The 13185-nt window shown below is 37.8% G+C and overlaps 1 protein-coding gene across 3 annotated transcripts in view; it reads left to right on the top strand.

Annotated features, from left to right (window-relative positions):
* ec (ubiquitin specific peptidase echinus) overlaps positions 1 to 10741 on the top strand; it is a 209948-nt gene extending 199207 nt beyond the window's left edge. For all 3 annotated transcript variants that reach the window (XM_089632350.1, XM_089632351.1, XM_089632349.1), the window contains 3 exons: positions 971 to 1270; positions 4421 to 4564; positions 4817 to 10741. In XM_089632350.1, the coding sequence (XP_089488476.1) occupies positions 971 to 1270; positions 4421 to 4564; positions 4817 to 10342 (5970 nt within the window). In that variant the 3' untranslated portion in view covers positions 10343 to 10741. The remainder of the gene's footprint in view (positions 1 to 970; positions 1271 to 4420; positions 4565 to 4816) is intronic.
* The last annotated feature ends 2444 nt before the right edge of the window (positions 10742 to 13185 follow it).

Below are 13185 nucleotides of genomic sequence, written 5' to 3'. Positions count from 1 at the left end.
GTTGATCAAGTGAAACTGTCACAGATAATCTTAGCTATTATACTGTATTTTTTAAAGTTGTTTCTATTGAAAAAATATTTTTAGTTTGCATTTATATTTTTTATTGAGTAATTTATATTTTTATTTGTATTCTACTCTAGTGAAGCGATAGGAAAACCTTAAATTTATCTATAGCATATTTTTTGGGTATTCATAATGTCCACCAATTCGTTATAAAGATTAATCAAAATAGTGATTTGGCATTAAGCTTTGCCTTAAATTGGATTCAAGTTACTTTCTAACTCAAAAAAGTCCCAACCGCTCCCAACCGTCTGAAGCCAGTGAGACTATATGGCATCCCCAATTGTGATACCCCAATTGGGGATTCCATATGCCAGCATACGCTGAAGGTGCTGCGAGGGGAGGAGATGGGGGAGATGAAGGTGGGGAACTGCCTGGCTATTCAGATCTGGTCACCAAATCATGTCAAGCAATCTTTGAAATCTGAATGGTGGCCTTACACCAGGGCTATACTGAGAGTATCTTTCATTCTGTACCTGCTCATTATGTGAATTCTGATATAACACCAATTAAGATTTACTTGCGCATGTCGTGATTCAAATCCGCGACTTCCCAATTTTCTTATCCCTTGACCACGGAGGCCTATTATTATTATTATGTTAACCTAAATATTTCTTATTTATTTATCTTATTGATTACTCCGACTTGACAGCTCACAACTGTCGCAACGCTAGTGCGCTCTGGCGGCATAAAAAGGTACCATCAAATACGGCTACCATCTTGACAGGAACACAGAAAAGACGAAATAAGCTACTCTCAATCAACAAGTACCTAGTTCACTTTTAGAACATTTTGCCAACAAATTGACCAGTATTTTTCTTGTATTCTTATCCCTTATAGTTAGGTGATTAACCCAGGGAATTTTTGTACCGATCGATCAGAAAGTAACGAATCCATTTCCTTGTTCCAGGAGCTCTTCTCGCAGCTGCAATTTTCCCGGGAACGCGCTCTTCCCCCAGATGAGGTGCGTCGCGCACTGGCGGCGCCCTTCTGCGGCCAGCGTCGCTTCCGCCTGGGCTGTATGGCCGACGCCGCCGAGTGCTTTGAGAACATCCTGCTGCGCGTGCACGCGCACGCCGCCCACAGCGAGCCGGAGGACGCGTGCCGGGCCGCGCACTGCGTGCCGCATAGGAAGTTCGCGATGGGCCTGGTCGAACAGAGTGTCTGCGCGGCTTGTGGTGCCACCTCGGAGCCGCTGCCTTTCACGCAGGTAAGACATACTTCATCATTGATATTATCATTGACTTTCAAAAGTACTTCGGCTTGAAAAACGCATAATATCTACTTATGGACCTTGGGAATCCGTGGATCAATGTGTCCAGAATGAATGAATCCATGCTTCCCACTGCGTTGCAAGGCGATGTGTCCAGAGAATCCGGCTGAAAAGGTCACCCTTAACCAGTCTCTTCCGATCTGACCCGCCACGCGGTAGGTGGGCAAACGCATCCGCCTCCAACACCTAGACTAACCTCACCTCATGAAACCGGGCACCCCTGATAAGTCGCCAAACGTAGCGAACCACTCGGGGTGACCTATGGCAGTGGTGTTAGTTATCCAATAAATGGTTCCCGGGGCGGCGGTACCCATACCCGCCTCCCAAAGTTCTCAAAGTTTCTCAGTTGATAAACATAATAAGTCTTCCCAGGGCATCACCATTGAAGTTACTTCTGCATCTGGGAAGTATCTGAAGCCTGTGGTGGTGGTCTCGCGTGAAATTATCCGGGACAAAACCCTACTTTAGCCAGAATTTCTGGTTATTGATCATAAACCGTTCAGAAGCTTATAAACCATCAACAGTAATGCGACATCCATTTTCGATCCACAGTATAAGACCTGCAATACCTGCGCTCAGTTTTTGATGTCCTCACTTCTTGTCTAGTTCATCCTTCTCATTAGGTATTCATAATATTATCAAAAATTATTGTTTTTTATAACATCAATTCCTTTCGGCCTGTCGAATTTAAATAACCTATTGACAAATTGAGATAATGTGGGAGTGAGGAGACACCTCATTCATCCGCTGTTTTTATGATTATTTTCGTGTTCTACACACATTAGCAATTAATATATTTTGTTCTGCGTCATCCTATCTAAATATCAACTTTATCTTTTCTCGTTTCTCCTACGCACCACAATCGTAAAATGGACATCGTCAAAAGAAAGGCGAAACTCCTACTGAATTTGTTGAGACCAGAGCTTTAATCCCAAATATAAGACGACAGCATCTAAAAACTTGCTGCACAACTACGATTTTACGATGCGAATATTCTTAGTGATTTTACAGCTTGGTTATGTAGTTGGAAATCGTAAAGTTAAATCTTCTACACCCACGCTTAAAACTGGTTCAGACGGCGTCCACTTTTCAGGCGCCAGCTAGAACCTTTTATGGTTTATCTAAGTTTAGTTCAGTTGGAGGTATATAACTAGCATAGAAGCATAGCTTATTGTAGCGCACGATAATGAGACTACTCTCCTTTGTTCGTGTGGACTGTAAACTAAAGCAGTAATGGTATCTGATCCTTCCAAACTATAAATCATATTTACAACTTTAAACACACAAAGGCAACACCACTCTGTGATCGAGTGGGTTTATGACTCAATTTATCAGCAGAGGTTCTTATTGTTTTAGGTAGGTAGGTTTCAGATGTATCTTGAATGCGTAAAAAAGAATTTAATATTTATATTTTTGATACTGACAATTCGTGGTGGACTTTCATCATAATCATCATCGTGGTGGAATTGTTTTAATATATCATCGCAAGACAGTAATGTATCCTTTCTGACTATCTATGTAAATAAAAATGTAAATGTTCGTTTGTTCCAAATCCTAGATCTCCGAAATTTCTTCACCGATCGCTTTGAGATTTTGACACAACCTTGCATTCGAATACGTTCGTTTTTATATACCTATATTTAGAGACACCCATTCATAACTTTAATTTTTAAGAAATGTAGCATTAATTATTGAAAAAATGGCCTTTATGCCTTTAATTTTCTTTTTATATATAGCTAAATAGGATAACGTCAAGGAATGGGAGTCGGCAAGAGGGGAAAAACAATTAAATTAGCAAAATCACTTGAAACGTTTTTATTGTATTATTGATTGAAACTCAACATGGCACATGTTTCTACAAAATAGTGTCGCATGTTCGTTCTACGATCTGTCAATGCAAGATTATAGCGACTAAAAAATCTTTTTTTATTATCGCTAAAAATACCATTTATCGCTTTAATTCGCGAAAATATCGTTAATGCTATGAATGAGTGTCTCTACCTATATTAAATAGATGTTACCTGTGACAGGTAAAAAGATGTACTTTTTTAACAGCGCCATCTGTTGGACATAAAAGCAACACGCGCTATTCTTTATCTATCTGCACAGACAGACTAAGCCACAGCAATCCGTTGCGGGGTACAATTAAAGGCTACTACCCACCTTTTAAAAGGTGTTTCTATTCACTCGGTTAAATTGAATGGTAATTTACAACTGATTAATTTGAATTTTAGGAAAGGAAAATCAATTTATTATTATTGGTGACGTGTAAACGACCCTATTTTGAAACCGCGAGAATATCTTACTAATCTCAATTGAATCGATTCATTGTATTTTGAAACATGATCTCTTTGAAATCCTTCGATGAAATCGTGTCAATTCGCCGGAAGAATTTGGAATAATCAAATCTCACGCAATTAAATAACATCGAATGGGTATTATTGACTTTATTCATCTTATCGTGGGAGTTCTCGGAAGCAAATCGGCAACATCTTTTGAACTCTTCAATGAAAACCAAATGCTTGGATCGAATGCGGAGTCACGTAGAGTTCCTACTAAAGACTTGGATTGAGCATATTATTTCGCCTGGAGCTTTTTATACGAACATGTTCTGCTGAACTAACAAAGGAAAAGTTAACAATGAGTAAGAGTTACTTACCTTGAATTTTGGCGTTTGAATATCGAGGTATTATAAACATGCGCTTAAAGACTGAAGTCTGGCTAAGTAGTATCTCGTATCAGTGGGCGAAGTTTGAATATTGACATTTATTATTATTAAGAGCATGCAAATAGGAGATGGCGAACCATGCTGATTATTAAAATAATGTAATTAACCCCTAAAGCATCTGACATTTTGCAATGTACATCGCATAGTATAAAATACTGTTCTTAATAGCAGATGAAAGACTGAAGCACTGGAATCTTGATTGGCATGAACTTGGTTCAGATCATCGATAATTATTTCCATCGGTTTTTGCGATGTATTTGCAAATTATGAAGACTGTTAATTGGATGTAAATAAATTTGCGACATTTTTCAATTGTTACAATTACGTAAATATTAATTGTTAATTTTATTTTGTTTCAGATGGTTCACTATGTTTCCGCTTCCGCCTTGACGACACAAGCAAGACAGACTGGAAACATGACGCCCAACAATGTCCAGAATACTGAAATGTTTGGCGACCTTTTGAAGAGGGCTGGAGGAATGGGCGACATCCGAGATTGTCCGGTAATTAGCTATTTTTCTAACTAAATAAGCTTTCGAGTGTGCCATGTTTGTCCGAGACGACTCCTTCCATCCAATTGAGCGTCATATACGAAGTTATCTACGGTGTATGTTTGAAAACTCCAACGGTTCTTTTTGAAAATAACAGAGAGCGCCACTTCCATTTACAATATATCAGATTTTTATTGTTTTCCTAGTTTATTTACGGTTTAGATTTCAAGGCAGCTTATTTATTGTTTGTTTGTCTTTTTGCAGAATTCATGCGGAGCCAAGACACAGATCTGCAGATCCCTGATGAACCGACCCGAGATCGTCTCTGTGGGAGTGGTTTGGGACTCCGAAAGGCCAACCCTGGAGCACATCATGGATGTCTTCAGCACCGTTGGAACTTCTCTCCAACTGAAGGACGTCTTTCACAGCGTTGTTGACCAGCACTGGGCTTCAATAACAGTCCACAACCTCGTGGGCGTCGTCACATACTACGGAAAGCATTACTCAACCTTCTTCTTCCACACTAAACTGAGACTGTGGATATATTTTGACGATGCTACAGTGAAGGAAGTTGGACCAAGATGGGACCAAGTTGTTGACAAGTGCAGGCGGGGGAGATATCAGCCCTTGTTGCTGCTCTACGCCACCCCAAATGGAACCCCATGCAATACGGAAAGCGCACCTAAAACTGTGGTTCCTTTCCCTAACATGAATTCAAATAACATGCCAGGCAACACTGTACTGAGGAGATCCGTTACCCCAAGTCCCGAAAAGCCCATCATCGGCAACACCCGTCGTGCCATCACACCAAATCCAGACAATCACATGTTCACACAGAACAGGCCTCCCATCAACAGGCAATATAATGAATATCAAAATTTGGCTGTCATCCAAGATAATTTATTTGGAAAGCAGTCCCCATCTGATGTTGACACAATTGATGGTGATACGGGTAAAGAACCAGATTACATCAGTCGCAAAACAGTTGAATCCGTGTTGAATGCTCAAAATGCAAAGAAACAGCAAATGCAGTTGCATAGAAGTTTGAGTACTGGTTCGACTTCTGCAAATTTGGTGGACAACATTGTAATCCCTGATCATTTGAATGTTCCCCGTAGAAGGGACTCTGGTAACTGGAGCGGAGACAGAAACAGCACCTCCTCTTCCTCTTCCACAACAATGGAAAATCCTTACTTATACTTGGTGGGAAAAATCCAACAAAGAAATGGAAGTGTTCCAGGAAGCCCAACAAGAAAAGGGGAATTGTCCAGTGGCAGCAGTGGGCGCTACGATGCCGGGTATGATTCATACTCCTTATCATCCACCGACAGTCTTCCGCTGCAACAAGGCCTAAAGCACAATCTGCAGTTGGCCCAGATTCCAGAATATCAACCTCAGGCTCGACTCTTTGGAAAGCCACAAATCACTCAGGATGACTGCGAAAGGCTTTGCTTTGAAGCTGACCAATTATTAGATAAATCAAGGCAAACAGAGGACAACAATGATTTGGAGACTGCGTTAGTACAGTGCAATGCGGCGGCTACGAAAGCGAGAGCAGCAATGGATGCTCCATACAATAACCCGCACACCATGACATTTGCCAGAATGAAACACAATACTTGCATTATGAGAGCGAGAAGTCTCCACAGAAGAATGCTACAAGAACAAGGCTTCAATGACAATGATAAGGGTATTCCCGATGTTCGACACACAAGAGAAGGAAGTAATTCCAGTGCCCGTCATTCCAGGCAAAATTCACGGGATAAAACAAGTCACTCACGGCAGAACAGCAAAGAAATGTTAGCCACTCCAGTTCCTGTTGTTGAAAAGGTTATCCCACCAAGTAAGAATATCGAAATATATGCTACATTACCTAAAAAGAAATCAACACTGAAGAAAACGCCACAACAAAATAATGCCATTGAAGACGAAGAGTACATGATCTATGATCGTCCTAATAGAGAGAGTCGGAGCATTTTTGGTAGATCGAAGAATAAAGACGAGGACAAAGCTAAGGAAAAGAGATCAAGGAGTGAAGATAGAAGCAAAATTTCAAAAGATTTATCACTAGCTCCAGATTCTTTAGCAAATGCAAAAGACACTCTCAAAAGGGAGAAAAATAAGGAAGACAAAGATGAAAAGAAAAGCGAAAAAGAAGCTAAACCTGGAAAGAAACAACATAAGATCAGAAGGAAATTACTGATGGGTGGTTTGATTAGAAGGAAGAATAGATCGATGCCCGATCTTACCGAAGGAAATGGTGATGATGGACATAAACCTGTCAGCGATGAGAAACCTGCAGGATCAGTTGATGATAGCGCAGTTGGTTTAAAAGGTATGGATAAAAATCTGTCAGGAATGAGTGGGTACTTATCAGAAGGACACTTAGAATACTCTGGAAATACCACGAATCCTAATCTAGAAAGAAGTAAATTGATGAGAAAAAGTTTCCACGGAAGTGCTGGCAAAATGCTGACAATCGCCAAAGTTCCTCCACCACCGCCATTACGAACAACTTCTCAGCTCACTGGAACCAAGCCGGGCTCAGAAGTCAACCACGAAGTCGCAGAACGACCGCCGTATCCACTACCTAACGAAGTTCATGGAAATTACTTCCATCAACAAAATTATATGATTCAAGAGATGAACCAACAAAACCAGGTAGATGCGTACAATACCTACGACCACGAACCTCAATCATTACCATTCTTACCATCGTACAATGATGGCACTAATGGTAATAAAAATTATCTGCAGCCCCAAATCAGTAAGGACATGCCTCAAAATTATAACCACGGCATGATATACGATTCTTGTATTCCGATGAATCCAGACCCAGTTAATAACTACCACATGGTTGTGACAAAAGCTGATGTCCATCAAGAAAGAAGTCCGATAAAACAAGAAGTAAACAATCCCTTACCAATTTCCCAAAGTCATATGCAGAATTTATCAACTGCATTTGACAATAGTATTGATGAGGTAGATTGTATCGCAACTCGGATGCAGAATATGGAGCTTCCACCTTACCCAAGTCCTCCCAGCTCTATAGTACACTCCCGCCAGCCCAGTGAAGACTTCCCTCCGCCACCGCCCCCTCTGCACACTCCTGGAGAAGAAGAGAAGCCTGCCAATTCTGGAAATCACGATGCAATTGACCCTGAAGCAAAACCAGCTACAGGGCTTCTTGCTCAACTCCAACAGAAACGTCAGCAGATTCTTTCTCAAGATACAATGAAAAACAATAACTCTGAAGAATCTACAAGATCTACGGGTGAGACCTGGCTGAGAGAACTACAAGCCAAACAAGCGGCATTAAGGTTAAAGAAATCTGGACCTGCGGACTCACTTAAAACCCAGAATGAAATTTCAAGATTGAATTCTCAGTACGATATGGCAATCCAGCAATATCAAGCGGGAGAAAACTCAAATTTGGTCAAAAGTTTGACTTCAAGATTCGAATTTCCTAAGCCTCAAAACAATTACAATGATTTGAATGGATCTATAGTTTCTAACAACGGCCCACAGAATGCTGATCAATTGAATGCCTATTTGGGAGACCACTATCCAAACAGAAGAACTTCAGAGTCTTCAATTGGTAAAAATCAAATTGAAGAAGAAATTAGAGAGGTAGAGATGCTAAACGCTGCGGTGAACAGACAACTTAGCAAAAATTCTTCTACAGATGCCTTGAACAGTATAGAATCCAAGGTTGACCATATCTTGCGAACCAAAAAGAAGTCTGTTTCGTTTTGTGATCAAGTGATTCTTGTGGCAACAGCGGAGGACCAGGAAGATGACAGTTATATTCCCAATCCAATTTTGGAGAGAGTTCTTAAATCAGCCCTCAACAAACCTGAAACTATCACTCTTCCTCTGCAAGGTGAAAGACCATCCCTTCACAGACAAGACTCCATGGAAAGTCAGAAATCTAACATTTCATGCATGTCACAGAACTCTTTACTGCAAAAAGAAATGAACTTGCAAAATGAATACATGAAAGTGCAGAACCCAGGAGGACCTTATCAACAGAATCCCAACACACAAGTTGCTAAAAGTGAAAACATCAACATTCCTCGTCATTCTGATACGGGTCACCAAGTTCCTTCCATGCCATTACAGCACCATAGAATGCTAAACGATTCACCTTATCAACATCTTTCAAACGTCAATAACGCTCTTTACAATAACCCCACGTTATACCAGTCTTCGCCCACTTCTCAAAATATGACTGCTTTTAATTCTAACCAAAGACAACCTATGAAAACTTTACCCCAACAAACACCACCTCACTTAAACCATTCAAACAATCAGAACACTAATATTTATAACTCTCAACAAACAAATGGCGTCAGCAATTCGGGAATTCCTTCGAATAATGTCCAGCCTGCACAGAATTACCCACAAAATACTCAAATGTTACAAAACTACCCACAAAATAGTCAACCCGCTCAGAACTATCCACAAAACTACCAACAGAACACTCAATCATCACAGAACTACCCACAAACCACACAACCTTTACAAAACTACCAACAAAACACTCAACAATCTCAAAACTATGCTCAAAGTACACCACCTTCTCAAAATTATTTGCAAAATACTACACAAAATTACAACACTCAACCACAACAGGTTCAAAACACAACACAAAATACACAGCAAACGCAAAATTATTTACAAAACCCTCAAACAGTAGTACAAAACTATGCACAGAATGCTCAATACAATACTGCTCAACATACTGCAGTTCCGAGACAGGTTACAAATACCAATAACTATCCTCAAGCAACCAATGCTCAACAACAAAAACAAAATTCTATGTATTTCCCAGTCAATCGGACACAACCGATGCCTGGAAATTCTCCCCAATATAGTCAAATGCCCACCTCCAATAATAGTTCACCATATCAACACCTCCCTACTTCAGCGCACTTGATGCAAAACAACGACAATGGTAATACCAACCAAATGTATGATCCTGATTACGGAATGAAATACACCAACAACACAGCACAGTTGAAACCTGAACAGTTTACACAAAACACTAATAACACACCAAATTACAATTACACCAACAGCTTACAACAGCTCTCGCAAACTGCTTACAATTCTCCGTATCAAAGAGTACCTTTAATACACGGTGAGAATATAAATAACCACCCCGCTAATATGGCCTCACCATTGTATCAGCGACTTCCGCAACATTATAACGAAACCCAATCCGCCTCTAATCAGAATCAGTATCAAAAAGCTCCGCAGCAATTCATTGATCAGAATAAAATGAACACCCAATATATTAGTCAAGAATCGCGACAACCCCAATACTATCAACAGGGATATCCATTAGAAAATGGAAACGGTGTACATAATAACTTGTCATATCAAAGTGTACCAATGAAAGCATCACCATATCAACAACTGCCTTTATCGAAACAACCGCCCAAGAAGTCAGTTTCCTTCGAACCAGGCACAAAAGGAGGAAGCGATATTCCAGGCCTCAAAGGCAACACCACAAATAATGGACCTCTGATTAATACTCAGATTAATAATAATCAAATTAATCCTGCACAGAATAATCTTAACATGAATAATAACATTATGTCTAGTGTAAATAACGGTGTAAATAACAGTGTAAATAATAGTGTAATCGCTAATAGTGTAATTGCTAATAGTGCGCCAGCGAAAAATCCTTGTAATCTGTGTAGAAAAAAACAAGTGACTCCTCCAGCGATGTACTGTGTTGACTGTGACTTTTACATGTCAAGATTCAAACCCAGAACTCAATAGGACAATATTATTCTATCATAGAGACAATAAAATAATTTAATTCAAATGAAGTACAAAACTTAATGTATAGTGTGTAAAAATATTAAATGTGTATCATAATGACTTTTTATTTCTAATAAGTAAATTTGTGTAATTATTTTTTTATTCCTAGTGACTGAATCACATTAAAATGAATTATTTAAGTATGGTAAATGTTTGATAGTTGCCAGGTTCCGAGTATCCTATTGTTGAAATGATTATGAAATTCTATATTGTCTTTATTAAGTAAATATTTTATTGAAAACAAGTGTGATATATGTCGTAAGGAATAAGAATATTATGCAATTTATTGCGTGATCTCAATATTTTATGAAAATGTTTTATATATTAATATTAAATAAATTAATTGTAATAATGCAATGTAAAAGAGTGTAAATATATTTTTTCAATAAAGAACAATCAACAAATAACAAACTTAATAATTGAAAATCCACCCCACATCCAAGCCTTTTGGAATCCAAACAAGCATTCAAATCCAAACACGTATTCTTCTACCGATATCTCAATGGAAGGCGCTCCAAAGGACTAGTGCACAGTTGAGAGAAATATCAAATGTGTGCCCAACAACAATGTACATGGATGACCACTTTCCACACGAGAATAGAAGAAACGAGACTCGTTCTTATCCACAATAAATACAATAAGTTTGCTCATATACCTTAACATTTGCTAATGGAATCGCAATACGGAGAACATATGAAGCACAGAATCTTGGAATATAGCTCCATTATTTGGGCCCCTTCTGAACAAAACCATATCCTGGAAATAGAAAAAGTACAAAAGAGGTTTATGCATTAGGGAATATTCAAACTATCCATTCCTGTATCCATTCTTGTTCTCTATAGGAATGCTCAATTAAAAAAATTTAAAGTAAATCTCTGGAAATATATTGAAAGTTTAGCTAGTTTGTAATAACTATATTAAAACTATATCCACCTATATTGAAAGACGTTAACTTATATGTGCCTAACAAGTATACTCATGGAAATTAACTTGCACTTTTTTATGTTCCGAAAGCGACGACTTCTATCTATGAGAATGCGCCAATCAACAGAGCGACTCTGCTTAACAATTCTGCATTGACCATCAACATTTTCAACATCATTTACAGATTAGCAAATGTCTTTTGACTAATGTCACAAAATAGTAAAACTGCCCCCATGACCTTTTTATACTCATATGCACCTCAAATTTATAACCTGGTGTTTTTCTGGTGTAAAACCATTTTACGGAGAACAGGAAAAATAAATAAATACCTAACAAAAAACACGCAGTATCCCCAAAGATGATATTATATGCAATAAGAAATACCTGAGGACGTTCCATGTATATTATAAAAGTAAAAAAACTTGCTATTAAACTGTGCTCATTTTCCCCATTCACTTTTGTAGTGTTATTTTCAGAATTTTAAGATTAATCGCGACACTCGTTATATTCTACGTGTTCATAGATGGCGTTAATTAATTTATTTTATTAAAATGCGCTTTTTGCAAGGTGTTACTTTACAATATTATGTTAAATTATTTGTATGCACCTGTACATACGCAATAAGAAAATGAATAAAATAGTTTTGTTCGTTTAAAAACGCAATTATTTCGAGAAAGGCATACAAACATAATACTGTACCGATTATTCAATCCAATATTGTATTTGTATGACTTTCTTGAAATAATAGAATTTTTTTACGGACATACCTGTTTAATATGTACGGACATACGCAATATGCATATCAATGAACAAATAATTTGTCTTAATATTGTAAAGCAGTACCTTGCAAAAAGCATATTTTCATATACAAATTGGTTTGGAATCCTACAGGTTTCAGACATGTTGTAGACATTCTGACATTGTTATTGAAGTGGAAAGTACCTACTGCGGAGACAGATCTGATATTGATACAACTTTTTTTACAGTAAAAAAACACTCCAGCCAAATGAAGAGGTGTGAGGAGTTTGCATAACGAGTTGTATGAATAAATTATTTCTTTGTTTATTTTAATAAAACTGGTAAACATAAAGAACACTAAAACTTTGGAAAAGTTATCATGTTGGATACTATACAAAGTTAAAAAAACTGGAATTCAAACAGCTAAACACAAAATTTTGTTTCAAAGTAGGTACTTATCTACCATCTACTGTTGATTTTTGTAGACAATACTCATTTCAAGTTATGGTGAGAATTCATATGGATAAATAGGAACTTGTTTGGTTTAACCAGAAAGACGAATTACATAATTTACACACCTGGCAACTTCGTTGAGAAGCTGATATTTTTGTAATTTATTGTTACATTGAAACAGTTTAAAATACAAGGGAACAAACAAAATAAATGAAAAAAACAAAACTATAAAAAATCGATAAAGGCAAAGCCTAAGCGTGAATATTATAATATTTTTAACGTATTTCTATGATTTGATTCAGTAAGTAGTTTTCTAGGAAAATTTGTATTATATGGAGTTTTACAAGCGAGTTAAAAATAAAAAAAAGGTCGAATTCTGTATATGAGTAAATACTGTATATTATTATACATGATGACTGTTAAGACTTAAGGCGATGCACTACGTCGTGTAATATTTTGAATCCAGCCGCTATCAATAACACACCCTACTTAGATGGCGATAAGGCTTAAATTCCCGCTTAACACCATCCACCTGTTTTGATTTATGCGAGAAAAAAACATGGCCAAAAAATGCCTTTTATTTTATTTTGTGGATGTTCAGGCACAATTATTTAAATATTTTTCGATCATTTTAAAAATAACTTAATTTTCCACACTATGCAATATAACCATAACCGAAAATGGGT

This window comes from Hesperophylax consimilis, chromosome 6 (assembly GCF_061612785.1).
Source record: "Hesperophylax consimilis isolate HC1 chromosome 6, BYU_Hcon_1.0, whole genome shotgun sequence".
Classification (NCBI taxonomy): Eukaryota; Metazoa; Arthropoda; class Insecta; order Trichoptera; family Limnephilidae; genus Hesperophylax; species Hesperophylax consimilis.
The sequence above is the reverse complement of the archived record's forward strand: the minus strand, read 5'-3'. Positions and strand labels throughout refer to the sequence as shown.